The 20,838-nt window shown below is 53.1% G+C and overlaps 1 protein-coding gene across 3 annotated transcripts; it reads left to right on the forward strand.

Annotated features, from left to right (window-relative positions):
- The first annotated feature begins 1,581 nt into the window (after positions 1-1,581).
- Positions 1,582-20,833, forward strand: CAMK1G (calcium/calmodulin dependent protein kinase IG). 3 transcript variants are annotated; one of them, XM_071450331.1, is made up of 15 exons: positions 1,582-1,760; positions 6,943-7,082; positions 7,377-7,481; positions 11,073-11,189; positions 12,783-12,911; positions 13,165-13,239; positions 14,174-14,312; positions 14,800-14,923; positions 15,408-15,483; positions 16,212-16,324; positions 17,193-17,271; positions 17,714-17,801; positions 18,213-18,841; positions 19,203-19,319; positions 20,260-20,833. In XM_071450331.1, the coding sequence occupies exons 4-14, from the start codon at positions 11,098-11,100 to the stop codon at positions 19,294-19,296; spliced, it is 1,638 nt and encodes a 545-aa protein (XP_071306432.1). In that variant the 5' UTR covers positions 1,582-1,760; positions 6,943-7,082; positions 7,377-7,481; positions 11,073-11,097; the 3' UTR covers positions 19,297-19,319; positions 20,260-20,833. The 3 variants fall into 3 exon arrangements, with proteins under 3 accessions (XP_071306432.1, XP_071306433.1, XP_071306434.1); XM_071450332.1 differs by having other exon boundaries at positions 7,414-7,481; XM_071450333.1 differs by lacking the exons at positions 1,582-1,760; positions 6,943-7,082 and having other exon boundaries at positions 18,213-18,530; positions 18,594-18,841.
- Positions 20,834-20,838: the final 5 nt, after the last annotated feature.

The following is a 20,838-nucleotide window of genomic DNA, read 5'->3' on the forward strand; positions in this document are numbered from 1 at the left end:
TGCTTGAATGGAATTTATGCACCATGTATGAAGTGTATGACAATGCAACAGGCTATTGCTTTTAAGGTTAATCCTTTGTTAACGGGTGTCCTTTTTCGGGCTCGTGCTGCCCAGAAAAAGGTACCCCGATGTCCGTAACTCTTTGTTTTTGTTGTCTCATATTGTCCTAATTCAAATTGTCCAAATTATTATTACTCTAATTTTATTACTATTTTAATAATCATTTTATTACTATTGAACTTTTAAAAATTTTAAAAACAAGTGATTGGCGTTTTTCACACCAGTCTGTTAGTTGAAAATTATCAAAAGATTTTTGTGAGTTTTCTAATTTTGGTATTTATGCTGGCGAATTTCCAGGGTTTATGTCTCCTTTTGGGTCGAGAAATCTGTCCCAGACACTGGGGGACTCTGGAGCTATTTGGGAACAGTTCTTTTTCGAAATTCTGTTGTGTTGGGATCAAAGGGCTGGCATTTGCAGGGGCAAAATAATTCTCTGTCTGTCCTGTATTTATTAAAGCAGCTGTCATATTCCAGCCTCCTCCTCCTCCTCGTCGCACGGTTTGTGTGCACGGATGTGGCTGTGCAGACGAATCGTGACACAAAGTAGTCCCCCTCGGTGCTAGGAGCGTGGAGGCGAAAACGCGGAGGGATACCAGGTATCGGGTGTGCAGGGTCCCGCGCTGCGGAGGGATCTCTCGGTGCCCGGCAGAGGGACAGACGCGGAAGGATACGTGCAAAGCGCTGCAGTTTTCGCCTGCTGTGGTGCCGTGTATGGACCCGGTGGAGGCGGAAGCGGCGTGACAGGGCACAGGGATGGCGGCTGTGGCCGGACAGCGGCACGCAGCGGCTCGGAACCGGGACCGGGCTGTACCGAAGCGCCGGCGAAAGCAGTGGGGGGGGGGGGGGTGGCGGCGAGCCGCGGGATAGAATGAGGCGCGGAGTGATATCGCTGGTGCGGGGGTTGTAGCAACTGCGCATGCGTGGGTTCCGTCACTAGGGCGGCGCGCGGGGGGGCGGCGCGCGGGGGGGCGGCGCGCGGGGGGGCGGCGCGCGGGGGGGCGGCGCGCGGGGGGGCGGCGCGCGGGGGGGCGGCGCGCGGGGGGGCGGCGCGCGGGGGGGCGGCGCGCGGGGGGGCGGCGCGCGGGGGGGCGGCGCGCGGGGGGGCGGCGCGCGGGGGGGGCGGCGCGCGGGGGGGCGGCGCGCGGGGGGGCGGCGCGCGGGGGGGCGGCGCGCGGGGGGGCGGCGCGCGGGGGGGCGGCGCGCGGGGGGGCGGCGGAGCCGCGGGAACGGGAACGGGGCAGCGGCTTGCGGCAGGGAACGCCGGGACGGCCGTGGTTGCAGGAGGCGGCGGAGCTGCGCCATCCGGGAGCTCTGAAGCGGGGGGCCGCGGTGGGGAAGGCGCGGCTCGGGCCGCCATGGAGCGGCGGCGGCAGGAGCGAGAGGGCGACCACGGGCGGCGGCGGGGCGACCTCGCCAGCGGGAGATGATCCCGGGGCGGCGGGAGGAGCGGCGTGGAGGCGGCGGGAGGCTGCCGGGGGGGGGGGGGGGGGGGGGGGGGGGGGGGGCAGGCGGCGGCGCGGCCAGGGCGTGCAGCCGCTGGGGGCTGGGCTGGCTGCCGGCCCGGCGGGCAGGGGCGGTGCTGGCGGGAGGCGGCGCTGGAGCGGCGGCAGGCACGGCAGAGGCGGCGCTGGAGCGGCCGCAGGCACGGCAGAGGCGGCGCTGGAGCGGCGGCAGGCACGGCAGAGGCTGCAGACCCCGGTGTAGGCGCCGCGGCGCCGGCACGGGGGGGGCTGGGCGGGCCGGGGCGCCCCGGTCCCAGCGCAAGCGGGGGCCGTGCCGGGACCGGGGGATGGCGCGGAAGCGCCGGCAGGGACAGGGTCAGCCGTGGGCGTTTGCCCTGCGGCGGGGCCCGTGGGCAGCTCGGGGTGCGCTGCGTGCGCTTGGAACGCCGGGGGGGGGGGGCGGGCTCCCGCGGCAACGCGCACAGGGGGCGCTGGGGGCGCAGCGCGGCCGCGCCCGGCGCGCTCGGCACCGCAGACCCGGGAGCCGCGGGGAACGGCAAAGATGCAGCAGCGACGGGACTTGGGCCAGCACCGGCCCCCGCTGGGTCGGCAAAGGGGGCGAGGGGGACGTGGGGGGGGCAGGAGCGGCCGCACTGGCAGCGGGGGGGGAGCGGCGGGAGCGGGGGGCGGGGCCGCGGTGACGGCGGTGGGCGGGATTGAGGGGCGGGGCCCGCGGTAGCCGGGAGCGGCGGGACGGCAAAGGCGGGGCTGGTGGGAGGGGCTAAAGGGGGCGGGGCGGCACGGGCGAGCAGCACCGCGGGTGCCGGAGCTGCGCGGTCCGACGGGGAGGGGGGGGGCGTGTCCCGCTGGAGACTCGCGGCGGCGAGGGGCGGAGTCGCAGGGGGGGCGGGGCGGCTGCTGCGGGCACCCCCCGTGCGGCAAACACGGCTCAAGCCACGCCCTGGAGGCTGGGAGCAGCTCCACGGCAGCCATGGCCGGCAGGAGATGCTATTAAAGTGCTTTAAACACCTCTGTCCCAAAAGTGTCTGCTAAACACGGCTGAACGGTCATTGGGGAAATTCCTTAAAATCCATTCTATGAGGTTTTCTTAACGCCTCTTGCGGTACTTTACGACAGTCGCGCTTTACGGCACACTTTACAGCATTTTACGACAGTCGCGATTTATGAAGCCTTTTGCGACAGTAGCGGTTTACGACAGTCGCGCTTTACGGCACCTTTTGCGACAGTTCTGCTTTACGGCACCTTTTACGACAGTTCTGCTTTACGGCACCTTTTACGACAGTTCTGCTTTACGCCCCCTTTTACGACAGTTCTGCTTTACGGCACCTTTTGCGACAGTTCTGCTTTACGGCACCTTTTACGACAGTTCTGCTTTACGGCACCTTTTACGACAGTCGCGCTTTACGACACCTTTTACGACAGTCGCGCTTTACGGCACCTTTTACGACAGTCGCGCTTTACGGCACCTTTTACGACAGTTCTGCTTTACGGCACCTTTTACGACAGTTCTGCTTTACGGCACCTTTTGCGACAGTTCTGCTTTACGGCACCTTTTACGACAGTTCTGCTTTACGGCACCTTTTACGACAGTTCTGCTTTACGGCACCTTTTACGACAGTCGCGCTTTACGACACCTTTTACGACAGTTCTGCTTTACGGCACCTTTTACGACAGTCGCGCTTTACGGCACCTTTTACGACAGTCGCGCTTTACGGCACCTTTTGCGACAGTTCTGCTTTACGGCACCTTTTGCGACAGTTCTGCTTTACGGCACCTTTTACGACAGTCGTGCTTTACGGCACCTTTTACGACAGTTCTGCTTTACGGCACCTTTTACGACAGTTCTGCTTTACGGCACCTTTTACGACAGTCGCGCTTTACGGCACCTTTTACGACAGTCGCGCTTTACGGCGCCTTTTACGACAGTTCTGCTTTACGGCACCTTTTACGACAGTCGCGCTTTACGGCCCCTTTTACGACAGTTCTGCTTTACGGCACCTTTTGCGACAGTCGCGCTTTACGGCACCTTTTACGACAGTCGCGCTTTACGGCACCTTTTACGACAGTCGCGCTTTACGGCCCCTTTTACGACAGTCGCGCTTTACGGCCCCTTTTACGACAGTCGCGCTTTACGGCACCTTTTACGACAGTCGCGCTTTACGACACCTTTTACGACAGTCGCGCTTTACGGCACCTTTTACGACAGTTCTGCTTTACGGCCCCTTTTACGACAGTCTCGCTTTACGGCACCTTTTGCGACAGTCGGGTTTCACGACACCTTTTGCGACAGTCGCGCTTTACGGCACTACCTTTTATGGAACTTTTACAGTACTTTACAGCACTTTGCGGGTTTTATTTTGGTTTTCATTTATTTTTAATTAATTTTTTTTACTTTTTTATTTAATTTTTTTTTAATTTTTTCTTTTTAAAGCTTTATATTTTATTTTTTTATTTTATGGGGTTTTTATTTTTATTTTTTCTATTTTTAAAGCTTTTTAAAATTTTTTAAATTTATGTTTTATTTTATTTATTTTTTAAATTTTTCTATTTTTAAAGCTTTTTAAAATTTTTTTTAAATTTTATTTTTTATTTAATTTTTTAAATTTTTTCTCTTTTTAAAGCTTTTTATTTTATTTTTTAGGTTTTTTAAAATTTTTTTTAAATTTTTCTCTTTTTAAACCTTTTTATTTTATTTTTTAATTTTATTTTAAATTTAATTTATTTTTTTAATTTTTCTCTTTTTAAAGCTTTTTATTTTATTTTTTCATTTTATTTTTAATTTAATTTATTTTTTAAATTTTTCTCTTTTTAAAGCTTTTTATTTTATTTTTTCATTTTATTTTTAATTTAATTCATTTTTTAAATTTTTCTCTTTTTAAAGCTTTTTATTTTATTTTTTAATTTTATGTTTTATTTAATTTTTATTTTTAATTTTTCTATTTTTAAAGTTTTTTTATTTTTTTAATTTAATTTAATTTTTAGTTTTAATTTTTCTATTTTCAAAGATTTTTATTTTTTAAAATTTTATTTATTTTTTAATTTTTCTCTTTTTAAAGCTTTTTATTTTATTTTTAAATTTTATTTTTAATTTAATTAATTTTTAATTTTTTCTCTTTTTAAAGCTTTTTATTTTATTTTTTAATTTTATTTTTAATTTAATTCATTTTTTAAATTTTTCTCTTTTTAAAGCTTTTTATTTTATTTTATTTGGTGCTGTCCAGACCAACTCAAGCTGCTGATTGTGGTGGTGTATGAGGGTCTTGCATTACGGCACTACCTTTTATGGAACTTTTACGGCATTTTGCAGCACTTTACAGTTTTTATTTTGTTTTTCATTTATTTTAAATTAATTTTATTATTTTAATTTTATTTAATTTTTATTTTTAATTTTTCTATTTTTAAATCATTTTATTTTATTTGGTGCTGCCCAAACCTGCAGTAGTGCATTTTTATACTTTGTAATACTTTGAAGTAATTTTGTTTTGTATCCCCATATTTTTCCCAAATGGTTTATCCCAAACTGTACCCCCCTCCCTTTACCTGTGTTATCCCTCTCCCGGGATGAGATCATCCCCAAACGCCCACCCTGGCTCTCTGTCAATCACTCAGCCTCCCATCCCCTCCATCCAGAAGTTTCAGTCCAAGTGTTGAGTGATGAGCCAGAGGCCAGGGGTCAGCCCCCAAACCTTGCCCCATACGCTGTCCTCTATGTTTATCCCCCAGCATCCATCCCTTAGGGTCACTTAATGGTTGGTAGGATGTTATCTACTTTTGGTTTCCACCTCCCTTTAAATGCAACCTTGGCACATCTCCCTGGGGCTTGGCAGGAGCCCCCTGAGGGGCAGGAGCTCCTTTGGGACTCTTAATAAAGCCCTGGATTAACCCCTGCTAAGAGTCGGCCCTTTATCATCTACCGATGTCTCTGGTGTCTATTCTGCTGCAAAGGCACCAGCCCAGGTGCCCTCAGCACCCTCGGGGCACAGAGAGTGTCTGCCCCCAGCCCAGGTGCCCTCAGTACCCTCAGGGCACAGAGAGTGTGTGCCCCCAACCCAGGTGCCCTCAGTACCCTCAGGGCACACACAGAGAGTGTCTGCCCCCAGCCCAGGTGCCCTCAGTACCCTCAGGGCACAGAGAGTGTGTGCCCCCAACCCAGGTGCCCTCAGTACCCTCAGGGCACACACAGAGAGTGTCTGCCCCCAGCCCAGGTGCCCTCAGCACCCTCAGGGCACACACAGAGAGTGTCTCCCCCCAGCCCAGGTGCCCTCAGTACCCTCGGGGCACACACAGAGAGTGTCTCCCCCCAGCCCAGGTGCCCTCAGTACCCTCGGGGCACACACAGAGAGTGTCTCCCTGCCAGTCCAGGTGCCCTCAGTACCCTCGGGGCACAGACAGTGTCTCCCGGCTCTCGGCCGTGTCAGGGCTGCCCCCCCCCCGGTTTCTGCTGACTCAGGACCAGCCCAGGGTTACTGAGAGGCTCGCACAAACGCGCTCGGCCGCTGATTGTGGTGGTGTTTGAGGGTCCCCAGGACAAGGGAGGAGACGAGAATCTTGACTCCACCTTTCAGAAGGCTGAAATATTATTCTATGTTCTCTATTATATTAAAAGAAAATGAGATATTAGAACTATCCTAAAAGAGCAAGGAGACATCAGAAAGCTGGAAAGGAATGAATAATAAAAACCTGGGACTGCTCACAGCCCCAACGCAGCTGGACCATGATTGGTCATCAAGTAGAAACAATGCACAGGAGACCAGTCCAAGATGCCCCTGTTGCTAAACCATCTCCAGCCCACACTCCACAGCCAGCAGGTCGTTATATCCCCCTAACAAACCCAATTAACCCCCTAATAAAGCCTCTCCCACGCCTCTGGCTCTGGTGTCTCCCCTGCTGTGGGACTGAGGCCTTGCAAGGCTTTCAAGGTAAAATCCATGGAAATTCCACCCAAACTTTGCACTGAAGGGAAGCTGCACGTTCAGAGCCACAGCCAGGACTCCTGACCTGGGATGGAGCCTGACCAGCAGAGACAGGAACAGCACCCCAGAGCCTTTGCCTTAGAACCAGGCTTCTGAGGGAAAATATAGGGAAAAAGAATGTGATTTTCAAGTATTGCCTCAGAGCTGATTTATTCCTGACATAAAACTAAACTCCACCATGATATGGACTTTTTCCATGCATATTCTAGATGGCAGTGTAAATCAACTGAGAATGCAGTCAGTAAAGTTGTTATTGCCAGCTCTAAAAATCCCACACCATAGAAAAGATTCAAAGAATTACTAATATTTCCTCTATTCATATGTGCTGTGCTTGAGCAGACACTCACAGGGAGGTTTTGAAATTCAAAACAGAGGCATTGTTTGGGGTAAAACAGCCCCAAATTTGGGGCATGGCAATTCACCTCTGCCCATTGATTGTTCTCCAGGGTTTGTGCCATTCAGGGATGGTGAGGAGCATCCCCTGCCCGTGCTGGAGCTGCTGCTGGGACAGCCAGGGCAGTGCCACAGGAGTGCCAGCCTGTGCCAAGGCAATGGGAGCGGTTTCCAGCCCTGAGGAGTTGTTTGGGTGAGGAAGGAAGCCTGGATTTGCATCAGGGATGTTTCAGTGCTAGCAGGAGTGGCTGCTGCACACCCAGCCCCAGCCCTGAGCCTGCTGGCACTGCCCGGAGCCTGGTGGCACTGCCCGGAGCCTGGTGGCACTGCCCTGAGCTTGGTGGCACTGCCCTGAGCCTGGTGGCACTGCCCTGAGCCTGGTGGCACTGAGCTCCAGCCCTGAGCCTGGTGGCACCGGGCTCCAGCCCTGCTGCACTGTCCCCGTGCCCCTGGTGACTCCCTGGTGACTCCCTGGTTACCATCTCAGCTCCATCTCCTCCTCCTCCTCCTCCTCCTCCTCCCAGCTCTAATCCTCGCAGACGGCGCCGAGCGCGAGCAGCCAACAGGAGCAGCTCTGTCTGTGCTGACCTGGGTAAGCAGAATTTTCTTTCCTTACGAGCCATTTGCTGTTCCTGCTCTCTCAGGGAAGCAGGTGGGGTCCCTGCTCACCTGCTTTGATTTAAATTGGATTTATCCTGTAGCAGGGAAACACCGGAGGACTGCTCCTCTGTAGTATCCTCCAGCACTCGTGTTGTGTTCAGTGATTTCATAGAAAGCTGTCTCTGACATTTTCCATCCGTAGTATTATCTGGGATATTTCCAATGAAAATGGAGATTTTGCAAGTGTTCCCCAAGTTGGAATGGATGCTGTGGAGGGGGGATCCAGAGCTCTGACATGGGTTTGTTTTTAATGGTGAGCTCGTGGCTTTGGTTTCTTGTTCTTTTGTCCCTGAACACGGAGGCTGCCCTGGCACTTCATTCATTCATTCATTCATTCATTCATTTGTTCATTCACATGCAGATTTGCTTGCTTTGCTGTATTTTTTTTTTTAAATCAAAGCCCTTTGAATTTGTATTCCCCTTTTTCCCCTATAAACTTCTAATTACAAAGGCAAAGCCCTGAAAGCTGCATGTCTGCTCCCCCTGCCCATGGAAGTTTGTCACGAGACCATTAATCATGACTTACAATCATCCTGCCAATGCAGAGCATCCATTCAGGAGCAGGGGCTGGCTGCAGATGGGTTTGTTGCTGTGGGATGGGGGAGCAGGACAGATTTCCTCAGAAAGATTTAAGCAAGGTCATGATAACACCCCTTGCACCCTGAGCAGTGTCGAGCTGGATCAGGCAGAGCAGAGCAGAGCTTGGCTCAGGCTGGAGGAGAGCCAGAGGTCAGACACTGATATCTGATAACACTTGTTTATTATCTTCTGGTATCACACTTGTTTATTATCTTCTGGTATCACACTTGTTTATTATCTTCTGTCCAGGGTATAAACTCGGGTGCAGCCCTGCTTGTTGCTGTTTTTGTTATGATGGGGAAGGGGAAGCTCTGTAAATCAAAGCTGAGTTCTGCACTTCACTCTCAGCTCCAGAGGCTCTCACCTGCATGAGTTAATGAGCTTTTCCCTCTCAGCTCCAGAGGGTCTCACCTGCATGAGTTAATGAGCTTTTCAATCTCATTATGAAACCGTGGCACACCAGAGTGCTTGCAGTGCCAGGAGGTGAATGGGCACAAGGGCACCACAGCCCCTCGTGGGATCAGGGGTTAAAATCATGTGAATTATTGAAATAATTGTATAAATCATGGGAATTCCAGGTGCTCCTGGCTGCCCTCTGTGTGCATCCCAGGGCTGGGGCTGGGATCTGTCCCCAGGCCCAGCTGGACGGGGTCAGGTGGAGCTGGCAGGGAAGGAGGGCACAGCAGGGCTGGGGTGGGCAGGGGGGCACAGAGCAGGGCAGGAATCTGCCAGTCCCAGCACCAGGGGTTTGCCCAGCTTCTGCCACGGTCCCACTGCTGGGGGAAGCTTCTCCAGCTGAGGGAGTCCATCCATAAACCCAGGGCTGGGCACTGGGAAGGGCGCAGGGTGCCAGAGCAGCTGGGGCTGCCCCTGGATCCCTGGCAGTGCCCAAGGCCAGGCTGGAGCAGCCTGGGACAGTGGAAGGCGTCCCTGCCATGGCAGGGGTGGCACTGGATTGGATTTAAGGTCCCTTCCCACCCAAACCAATCTGGGATTTTGGGATTGTTGCGCAGAGCTTGAATAAATAACAAAAGACAAACAAGAACTACATCAAGCATTGCATTGTGCCCAACTGCTGCAAAGTGCAACAGGTGACTCAGGCAGACTGAGACAAAGGTGAGCTCCCAGGGAATCCCCATCCTGCTGAGCCCATCATCCTGGCTGGGCTGAGAGGCCCCTGCGTTCTGCACCCACCCCTGGGCAAACTCCTGCCCTGGTACCAAGAGAGGAAAGTGCCCAGGGAAGGAGCAGAGTGGGCAAGGCTCCATCACCTGAGCCCTGCTGGGATCCAGGATGGTTGGGGACCTTAAAGGGACCATTCCCTTGCACCCCCTGCCATGGGCAGCCTTCCACCTCAGGAGCCCAGACATTCCCTCCTTTTGCTGCCAGAACAGCAGAGAGGTGAGGCCAGGCAGGAGATGGCTGAGATGATTTGCTGCTGATGGCACAGGGAACCTGAGCAAGCAGGAGATCAGCCCCACGTGCAGGGCTGAGAGCTGCTCCTGCAGCCTGTCCCCAGCACAGCTGCCCCACACCAGGGCCAGCAGGAGCAGCTCTGACACCAGCCCATGGTTCACAGACAGCGAGCACACCATGACCCTGCCTTCCCCTGGGAGCAAAACTCCCTTTAAAACAGGGAACTTGTTGAATTCACAAGGAATTCAACATCAAAATACTCCAGGAATGGAGCTGAAATCAGCCAGGATTGAAGCCCTGGGCTTGGATGGGCCGAATTGTCAGGAGTGAGTGTCCATCAGCCCTGTCCCAGGGCTGGGCACTGTCACCTCTGCCTAGGGCAGGAGGCTCTCCCTGCCCTGTTCCCTCTGTCCCATCCCAACCAGGACGTGCTCCAGCACAGAGCCCAAAATGCCACTGGTCCCCAGGGCCAGGCTGACCTACTTGGGGATTTTATTCTCTTTTTTCACCTCATATTCTGTGGCTGGCAGCAGCCAGGGACAGGAATGGAGGGCTCCTCTCAGTTTTCCCTGTCACTGAGCACCACCCTGCCAGCCCTGATATTTATTTAGAGTGGATAAAACTCACCTGCTATCACCAGCTGAATGTCTCTGCCCACAAATTCTTTTTCTGTGATATTCCAGATCTGTAGATTTGGAATGGGCAGGTGACTGCAAAGAAAACATTATTTAGGGACTTAAAATAATTGGCAGAAAGTTTTCTACTGATTGATCAGCGTTTTTGTGAAGGACTTTTGACCTCTGATTCCAAACAGCAAGGCTGGGCTCGAAGGAGCTGGTGTCTGTGACTTACACAGGCATCAGAAACCAAGAGGTAAATAAAGGTCAAGTTCATGAGGCCTTTGGTTATTTTATGGACTGAAAGCTTCAGCTGTTTACAATTGAGTCAATCTTGGTTTCAATAATGTTAAATTAACCTTTAAAAATTGTGTCAAGGAGCTGAAAACCCTGCAAACGTGCTAATTAAGGAGATAAAGTAGGTTCAGGAAGAATCCAATATCTAAGCAGCCTCTCATGAAAAAAGACCTTTCAGCTTCTTCTCTGCTTGAATACTTCTGCCTTTTCCAAATGGGGTAAAAAACATCCAGGAGAGCTTTTGCTTTGCCTTCTGAAGGCTCAGCTGTGTCCCACAGCCCTTGGCTCCCCTCCTGCCCTGGGCAGGGGATGCTCCCCAATCCCAGGGATGCTCCCCACACACCCAGGGATGCTCCCCAATCCCAGGGATGCTCCCTGCTGCCCAGGGTCACTTTTATATCAGTTTTTCCCCTGTCTCCAGGTCCCTCTCTCAGGTTCCAGTGTCCCTCCAGTCCCCAGACTCCATCCCATGATGAGTTCTGAGGGTTTGGGGGGCATTTCACAGCTCCCAGGCCTTGGCCAGCTCTGACCCCAGCTGTGACTGGGGGGTCCTGAGCTCCCTGCAAGCACAGACTGCCAGTGACCTCTCCTCCTCCTCCTCCTCTTCCTCCCAGCGTTCCTGCTTCCACTCTGGAGGAGATGGGGCGCAAGGAGGAGGAAGGCAGCGGCTCCTGGAAGAAGCAGACGAGCAACATCCGCAAAACCTTCATCTTCATGGAGGCCCTGGGCTCGTGAGTACCAGCAGAGGCTGCTGTCCCTGTGTCCCTGGGCAGGAGCAGCCCCAGCCCCTCCTGGCTCCCTCCTGGCCCTGCTCAGAGTCCCCGGACTGGCTGCTCTGGGACAGGCAGGAGCAGGTCAGGGGTGCCCAGGCTGCTGCTGCTGCTGCTCCTGGCTCGCCCTCCCCAAACAGCAGCAGAGCCCCCAGCCCCTGGCCTCCCTGCAGGTGCCCCCTGCCCTCCCTGCAGGTGCCCCTGCCCTCCAGATGCCCCCTGCCCTCCCTCCAGGTGCCTCTGCCCTCCCTGCAGGTGCCCCTGCCCTCCCTGCAGCCCCTCTGATCCTGAAGGGGCCTCTCTTGCAGGGAAGGTTTTTGCCCCACTCCCGCAGCAAGGTCAGGGCTGGCACGGCAGAGCTCGACAATAACAAGTTGTATATTTAGCTCAGGAGCCCTGACTCAGTTGGGGAATGAAACAAAAACAAGGATGTTGGAGTTGTACAATCCTTCCCTGTGCGTTAACAGCTTCATTTGCCTATTCATGGGGATGAGACAACAAAACATTGCCAAGGTTGTGGGGGAGGAATTGAATTACCTCCACCAGCAAGTTCTGTCATGGACAAATTTTCTGTGACTTCTGAGCCCACGAGAAAGCTCCCAAAGAAGCAGCTCCTCCAAATTCTGAGCCTTGTCAGCCTCAGAGATTAATTGAATTATCCAGCAGCTTTCGCTAAGGGAATGAGGTTAGAAAAAGCTTTGTTCTCTCCTAGCCCACTTGTTGATTCATCATTTTTAATAAGGAGCATAATTATTATAAACTGTTTGGGACAGAGATGTAGAACAGATGCCCCAGCAGCTGATTTGTAGGTTGTTCATTTCCTACTATTGCTTTAATAGGAAAATTTAGCATTAGAAATTGGGATTTTTCCCACGTGCATCGCTCCAGCTCTCTGAAGAATTGAAATGAAGATCTGGGACTTAAAACCACCTCAAAGTTGTTTTCACTTTCCCCCAGGCTCCAGAGCACTGCCCTTCCTTGCCCTGAGACTCACAGCAAGTCCCATTTAAGGCCCCCAATTAAGGAGCTGGATCATTAAGGTTTGATGAGGATTAGTGGGGACTGGCCCAGTGTCACTGTCACTGCCCCAGCCTCGTGCTCAGCTCCAGGACAAAGCTGGATTGGGGTTTTAGGCAGGTTATAAATACCTGCTGCTGCTGCTGGGGGGGAGCAGACACTCACTGTCACTTTGTCCCCATGGGGACACGGGGACAGCAGCAGGAGAACAAGCAGAGCCTGAATTTAAAGATTAACTGGGCTTCTCCTGCTGCTTTGCATTTTGGACCTGCAGAACGCTGGGTGGCACAGCCCAAACCGCAGCTCCCTCCTGCACTGTGCACAATTAACATTTTGTCTACAGAAAAAAAATTGTGGGGTTTTATTCACATTGCATAACCTTGCCTTGAGCACCCTGAGTTTGGGGCTGCTCCAGTACAGTGCCAGCTTTAGAATCAGCACCCACACGAAGTTCCACCACAGTGTTTTCTGTGCTGTTTCCCCTCTCTGCCAGTCCCCCCTGTGCCCCTGACGTGCAGCCTCTCCCCCTCTCTGCAGAGGTGCCTTCTCAGAAGTTTTCCTGGTGAAGCAGAAGAGCACTGGCAAGCTCTTTGCTCTGAAATGCATCAAGAAGTCTCCTCTCAACAGGGACAGCAGCCTGGAGAATGAAATAGCAGTGCTGAAAAAGTGAGTGTGACACTCCAAGGAGCCTTCCTGCTGTGCTGGGGGCTTTCAATGAAGGGTCTGGCCCCCACTGATGGGGCCTGGTGCTCCAAAAGGAATGGGATGGGCATCAGTGATCCTGCGCCGTGCAGGGGGAGGGACAGCAGCCCCAGAACCCCCAGTGAACTCTCCCTGGTGATTAAAGCAAGACGACTGCTGGGTTTTCCCCCCTCTGCCCTCACCAGGATTTGTTTCTGACCCACGTTTCCCTTTGCAGGATAAAGCATGAAAACATTGTGACTTTGGAGGATATTTATGAGAGCACAACCCACTTCTACCTGGTCATGCAGCTGTGAGTACCAGCAGAGCCATTCTTTGGGGCCACACAGAGGGACAGGGCAGGAGCAGGGCATGTGTGGGGTGTCAGCACCAACCTGGGCACTCCCCACATCCCCTTCTGAACCATGGTTTGGATCCATTGATGCAAATTAACTCCTGACAGTTGAGCAGGGCAGAGACAGAAGTATTTCTAACTAAAGCTGTGCCACGCAGGGTTTCTAGAAATGGAATGGGCACCGTGTCAGCAGCAGGGAACAGCTCTGAGCACCCTGTGCTGCTGCTTGACTGCAGGTTCAGTGCAGAACAAAACCCTCCACCACTGCTGAGGGGAGCCTGAGGCAGGGCTGGGTACCTGGGTACCAGCCCTGTGATGGTGTGCACAGGGGTCTGAGGGTGAGGGAAGGGACGAGGATCTGACTCCATGGTTCACAAGGCTGATTTATTATTTTATGATATATATTACATTAAAACTGTACTAAAAGAATAGAAGAAAGGATTTCATCAGAAGGCTGGCTAAGAATAGAATAGGAAGGAATGATAACAAAGGCTTGTGGCTCGGCTCTCTGTCTGAGCCAGCTGGGCTGTGATTGGCCATTAATTAGAAACAACCCCATGAACCCAATCCCAGATGCACCTGTTGCATTCCACAGCAGCAGAGAACCATTGTTTGCATTGTGTTCCTGAGGCCTCTCAGCTTCTCAGGAGGAACAATCCCAAGGAAAGGATTTTCCATAAGAGATGTCTGTGACACTGGCCCAGCAGGACTTGCCTCAGAGCTCCCCCAGAGTGCCCAGGTGTGCCAGCAATCCCCACTGGCAGCCTGGCATTGCACCCAGGAGCTCCCATCAGCCTCAGCCTCCCAAAAGCTGCTGAGGAAGGAGCAGAAACTCAGCTGAGCTCACGCAGAAGCTCTGTTTGTGTTTACTGCAGTCCTTTTCTCTCCACAGGGTGTCGGGGGGAGAGCTGTTTGACAGGATCCTGGAGAGGGGAGTGTACACGGAGAAGGACGCCAGCCTGGTGATCCACCAGGTGCTGACAGCGGTCAAATACCTGCATGAGAACGGCATCGTGCACCGGGACCTCAAGGTGAGCCCTGCCTGTGCACCTCTCCTGCTCTGCCCCAGCCCCTCCTGCTCCTCCATCGCTGCCATGCTTTATGAAAAATCCCTTTGCCAGGATTGTTCTCCTGAGAAGCCTCAGAAAAGAAATGTAAACAATAATTATTTGATGGTGGTTTGGGGGTTGCTTACCAACAGGTGTATTTTTGATTGGTTCCATGTGAATTGATTTTAATTAATGATTAATTCTAGTTTAGCTGTGTCGGGACTCTGGTCAGTCACGAGTTTTTTAATATCATTTCTTTTTTAGCTCTCTGATTTTTTTTCTTTTTTTTTAGTATAGTTTTAGTGTGTAATTTTCTTTCAATATAATATTATACAATAATAAATCAGCCTTCTGAGAACTTGGAGTCAATTCTCATCTCTCACCTCATCCTGGGGGCCTCACAACACCACCACAACGATTGGTAACCACACTCCTCTTTTCCATTTTCCTGCCCCAAACGTGTCCCCAGCCTGAGAACCTGCTGTACCTCACCCCTGAGGAGAACTCCAAAATCATGATCACGGATTTCGGCCTGTCAAAAATGGAGCAGAACGGGATCATGTCCACGGCCTGTGGGACCCCAGGATACGTGGGTGAGCCAGGGGCAGGAGTGGTGGTGGAGCTCCTGGAGAAAGGGCTGTGCACATCCAGGACATGCCTGCAGGAGGGACAGACACACATCAATACATTGGTAACAACATGGGGCTCACAAATGCCCTGCACAGACCCTCTAAATGAATGTAGGGGCTGAAAAATCTCTATGTTTTAAAAATGCAAAGAAAAGGGTAATTTTAAGGGCAATATATTTATTGAAAAGAAAAAAAAAATATTTTAATGCAATGGGATTTTATTTAATTCCCACCAGACTGCACTGGCTGGATCAGCTCTGTGGTTAAACCTCAGCATGCAGGCAGAGACTGTCTGTGGTTCTTTCTATGTAATGGCATAAAAAAGATCCAAAAGCAGCAGACCAATTCAGCTGGGAGATGGGGCTGTTCCTGGCTGAACCTCCTGCTTCCCCCAGTGCTGGATAATCCATTATTGCTCAGAGCTGCCCTTTGCTTTGCTGTCCTGCAGCCCCCGAGGTGCTGGCCCAGAAGCCCTACAGCAAAGCCGTGGACTGCTGGTCCATTGGGGTCATCACCTACATCCTGTGAGTACCAGCAGGCAGCAGCAGCCTGCTCCTTTTCCTTTGCCCTGGGTTTGGGAACTCACTCCTGCTCCTTTTCCTTCTCCCTGGCTTTGGGAACTCACTCCTGCTCCTTTTCCTTTGCCCTGGGTTTGGGAACTCACTCCTTTGCCTTTGCCTTTGCTCTGGCTTTGGGAACTCACTCCTGCTCCTTTTCCTTTGCCCTGGGTTTGGGAACTCGCTCCTTTGCCTTTGCCTTTTCCTTTGCCCTGGGTTTGGGAACTCTCCCAGCTCTGCAGAGCGAGGACAAGGCCAGCCCTCTCCTTTCTCTCTGGAGCACTGCACCGAATTCCTCCCAAACCCAGAAATTAAGGGGATGTGGGGAATTGAGCATGAGAGAGGAGATGACAGGAATCCCATTTGCTCTGCCTGTGCCTCATCCTCTGCTTTGTTTTTCTCCAGTTCCCTACAAAAACCATTCCATCTTCCTGGGGACTTTTTGTTTCGTTTCCTCCCACACTCTCAGCTCGGTACCAGCTGCGGCTTTGTCCTCTCGCTGCTGCTGCAGGGGAGTTTTTAACCCTTTTGTGCAGCTTTGCTGATCCCCTGAGCAGGGAGGGGACAGAGCAGCTCCTCATCGTCACTGTCACTGTCACTCCTGGCTTGGGGGCCCACTCTGGGCTGTGTGTGGAGGAGCCTGTGCCCACTCTGAGCTGGCACTGAAGGGCCCCTGTGTCTCTGCTCTGCCCCAGGCTCTGTGGGTACCCTCCTTTCTACGAGGAAACCGAGTCCAAACTCTTCGAGAAGATCAAGGAAGGCTACTACGAGTTTGAGTCTCCGTTTTGGGATGATATCTCCGAGTCAGGTAATGAAGGGATGGCACCGGATCAGCTTTGAGGCTCCTTCCAACCCAAACCATCCTGGGATTCTGGGATTCTGTAAGAACAGAAGCTCTGGGGTTTTTTCCCCATTTTTTTCCTCTGTCCTGTCAGCCACCACTTCACCAGCCCAAGCTGCTGGTGGAGCTCACTGCAGGCAGCATCCTCACGGCTTATTTCAACATCAATCTTTTATACAAACAAACAAACCTAGCAGGGGGTGTGCTGGGGTTTAATAACAAACATCACAATCCTTCCTGAGAAAAAAACAAAGGGAAAAAAAAAGGGGGGAGATGTAAGAGCTCTTCAGGGCAACTTCTAAACCTGCTCAGTTTCACTTCATGGTTTCTAGAGTTATTTTTGAATTAGAGTCGAGTTTATTTTGAGTTGAGTTTGAGTTGAATTGCAGAATTCAACTGCAATTCACACAATCTAAGAGTGATGTTTGGTACACCCAGAGTTGATATTTTTTCATCTGGAGCCTGTCACTATAAGAATCTTCCTTTACTGGAGTAATCACAGAATTATTAAGGTTGGAAAAGGTCTACAAGTCCAGCCTTTGGCTGAATCCCACCAAGCCACATCACCAAGTGCCATCTCTCATTTTCTGAGCGCTTCCAGGATGGTGACTCCACTGCTGCCCTGGCCAGCCCCTCCCAGTGCCCAACCACTCTTTCAGTGAAGGAATATTTCCCAAAATCCCCTGAACATCCCCTGGTGCAGCCACACAGGCCCCTTCTCCTCGGGGCTGGCCTCTGTGCTGTTCATTCCCCGTGTTCTGCCGGGATCAGCTCTGGAAGAAGGAGCCAATAACGAGGCAATAACCCCTGTCTGCTTTTCCCCTTTCCCAAACAGCCAAGGACTTCATCCGGCACCTCCTGGAGAAGAACCCGAGCGCGAGGTTCACCTGCGAGGAGGCCCTGAGGCACCCGTGGTGAGCTGGGGGTGCCCTGGGGTCACCCTGCGTGCTCATTGTGCTCTGTGGGAGCAGGGAACGGGAGCGTCCCCACCACAGGAGTGTCCCCCACCCCGTCATTAACGTCATTAACGTCATTAACATCGTTATCGTCATTATCATCACCGCCTCCCCCGCACCGCCGGGCTGGCTCCTTCTTGTGTGCACAGAAAGCAAACCATGAATAATTAAAGATGCAATTTGTGCATATTTGCCTCCACAAACAGAGGCAGAGGAGAAATCCCACCCTGAGCTTTCCCAGGCTTTGAAGTGTGTGTTTGTGTTACATTTTGTTGCTGTTTTTCCTTTGGGTTTAATTATTGCTGATTGAACGTACAAAGCAGTTCGGTGCCTGCAGAATGTGGAATGCCTTACAAATGCCATCTGCCTACGAGCCCATTTTCTTCTCTTCCATCTGCAGGATTAATGGAAATACAGCCCTTCACCGTGACATCTACCCATCTGTCAGCGCTCAGATCCAGAAAAACTTTGCAAAGAGCAAGTGGAGGGTAAGTGGCTGCTGCTGGAGCCCCGAGCCATTTCACCAGCAAACACCAGTGGCTGTCAGCCAGCACTGAGCAGGGCTTCACTGGCAGGGTGAGCACCCAAACCCTGGGATCCTCCAAAGCTGGGGTTGCCTGCAGTCCATGTTTGCAGGGTGATGGGAGCAATATTCCCCCGGTGAGATTCACCACAACCATGGAGCAGAGGCCAAGGGGTCATTTCCAGCTGTGTTCCTGGGCTGGCAGCAGCTGTGAGCCCCAAACACACCAGCAGCCTGCAGCCCATGAAAGGTGGTGTTTGTGGCAGGAATGTGCCCATCCCAAACAGCCAGTGCTGACAGCTCTGGTGTCACTCAGGGGGGGACAGCATGTCCTGGCATCCCCAGCTGCTCACAGGGCTTTTGTCTCCCTCCCCAGCAAGCCTTCAACGCCGCGGCCGTCGTGCACCACATGAGGAAGCTGCACATGAGCGGCCACGGGGCAGCCGAGGGCTCTGTCCCTGCCCCAGAGACCTCCGAGCCCCCCAGGCCCAGCAGCCCCACGGGGACCCCCCCGCCAGCAGCGCCCAGCGACAACAAGGACACAGCTCAGGGCCCCTCTCAGGGGCACCCAAACCCACCCAGGCCCCCTCAGCTCCAGCAGGACATGGAAATGGGGGAGGAAAAGCTGCCAAACACCCCAGAGGAGGGACCCCTGCTTGGGGACAGCAGCCTGGCCCTGCCAGACACCCCCAGCCTGGCCCTGCCAGACACCCCCAGCCCCCCAGAGGAGGGACCCCTGCCCAGGGGCACCCCCAGCCCCCCAGAGGAGGGAGCCCTGCCCAGGGACACCCCCAGCCCCCCAGAGGAGGGAGCCCTGCCCAGGGGCACCCCCAGCCCCCCAGAGGAGGGAGCCCTGCCCAGGGACAGCAGCCTGGCCCTGCCAGACAGCCACAGCCCCCCGGGCAGGAGCTCCTGTGGCTGCAGCCCCTCCTGTGTGGGCCATGAGAGGACCAAGGCATCCTCCTGCTCCGAGACAGTGCTGCTCAAAAAGTCTTCAAAATCCCAGTAAGTATCCAGGTCCTTGCATGAACTCCCAGCAAATGCAATGGGAATGGAGACGCAGGAGTGGAGGAGAAGGGGAGGGATGAGCCAGTGCTCTGTTTGGCTGGAAGCTGTGCCCAGCCCAGGCTCTGCTGGGTGTCCCAGCACGGGTGAGCAGGGTGCCCAGGCTGGGTGGCACAGCCCTCATGCACTGGAGCACAGCTGCATTTCCACAGGAGTGGCTCAGGGAGACCAGACCCTGCCTTGGCTGCAGGGACTGCACCCACCCTGCTCTGACAGCTGATGTTCTGTACATTGGCACCACAACTCCCCTACAGAACGATCCTAAATAATTGCAATTCCTCTTCTTTCTATTCCCTTTCAGCCATTTCAAGTCAGAGGTTCTTGTTCCAGTGAAAACCAGTAAACACTCGTCTCACTGTGGCACTGGGCAAACTGGAGTTTGTTTGATCATGTGATGGAGGCAGCCACGTGGGCAGAGGTGAGTGCCCTGCAATCCAATCCTCAGCTGCTCCTAATTAATCCAATTAGGACAGGCAAAAGGGAAAGGCAGAAATAGCACAGTGACTGTACACGAAATAAACAAAGGCAGGGTTTTTGCAAGAGAAAAAGCCTTTCACCAAGCACCTCTCCAGCCATGACTCAGCTCTCAGCTCCCACCAGGGCCAGGCCCCTGACTCTCAATCCACCTTGTACATCCCAACGAGGCTGCCCAGGAACCTGAGAGAGGAGCCAAGCTTGGGTTTGTCACACCAAACTCTGCACTGATTCATGGGAAAAAGTTATTGAGCTTTTAATAACATTTAATGTTATTAATTAACGGGAAAAACACCAATGCAAACCTGTCCCTCAGCTGGGATTGGGCTGTTCAGCCAGGTCTCAGCTGGGGCCATGAGCAAAGGGCTCAGCACGGGCAGCTCCTCTCTTTGCCAGGTTTGGCCCAGGCAGGCTTGAATGTCTTTGTGAGCAGGGCCCAGAGAGGCTCATTTTGTAAAGCAGAGTAAAACAATGCAGTTGGATCCTGCTTGACCACAGCTTGGCTCAGCCCTGCCGTCATCTGCACCGCTCTCTGTGTGAGCAGTGAGCAGCTTTGCTCTGCTCTGAGCAATGTCCCCAAGGTGAGCTCCTGCTGGCACAGCTCTCCTCTAAAGCCACATCAAGAGAGCTCCCTCCTCCCATGTCCTGTGCCAGTCTCTGCTGATGAGGCTGTTTGATCAGCACAGAGGATTAACAGCACAGACAAACGCAGCTGGAGCCACTGCAGCCTCCGGAGAGGCCAATTCCAGCAGTCAGAGCTGTGACAGCCCTTTGTGAGAGCCACAAGGGGACCCGAGCTGCCCCTGCCCCGAGCTGCCCCTGCCCCGGCGCGGCTCATTAGGGACACAAAGCCCAGTCCTCACCTGGAATTCTCTCTCTTGCAGGACCAGAAGGGCTCTTTGACTCCTTTCTGCACCTCAGAGCCGGCCGTGTGAGCAGAAAGGAGGCTGTGCCCTGCCAGCAGCTCTGGAGAGCAGTGACCAGCTGGGTCAGGGGCACAGCAGCGCCAGGATCCGTCCCTGCAGGCAGCTCGGGCTGTTTCTGGATCGTTCCAGCCGGGAGGAGGCGAGGGAAGGTCTGAGGCTCCTGCTCCCACACCCAGTGTCCATTCTCTTAGGGCATCATCAGCTTGTGTTCCCTGCACCCTGTTTAGCTGTCAATGCACCAAGGCCCTGCACAGCATCAGCCCCACAAACCAAAGCCATGCAGAGCTTCCCTCCCGGGGCAGCTCCCTTGTTTCTACAGCCCTCACCCTCTCCTCTCCTCGGGCCTGGTCAGTCCAGGCCTTGGCACTCCGGAGTTCAGCTGCCCAGCCCTCAGTGCAGCTGCAACAGGAGAGAGAACCTGCTAGAAACCTCCCTGTGTGTGACAATGCCACAGCACGGTCTGAGCTCCCCTTCCAAGGCTGTCATTGCACAATGAACACTTGCTTAATAAAGCTGAGATTTGTTTTGTAAAGGGCC

Source organism: Agelaius tricolor, unplaced genomic scaffold (assembly GCF_023055355.1).
Source record: "Agelaius tricolor isolate 1412-34295 unplaced genomic scaffold, bAgeTri1.0.p SCAF_30, whole genome shotgun sequence".
In the NCBI taxonomy this organism is placed as follows: Eukaryota; Metazoa; Chordata; class Aves; order Passeriformes; family Icteridae; genus Agelaius; species Agelaius tricolor.

Excerpts from the sequence above, each read along its gene's own strand:
- CAMK1G (XM_071450331.1), top strand. The coding sequence starts at position 11,098 with ATGGGGCGCAAGGAGGAGGAAGGCAGCGGCTCCTGGAAGAAGCAGACG. Across the intron at positions 12,912-13,164 it reads GAAATAGCAGTGCTGAAAAA|GATAAAGCATGAAAACATTG; the intron begins GTGAGTGTGACA and ends TTCCCTTTGCAG. Across the intron at positions 18,842-19,202 it reads AAAAAGTCTTCAAAATCCCA|CCATTTCAAGTCAGAGGTTC; the intron begins GTAAGTATCCAG and ends ATTCCCTTTCAG.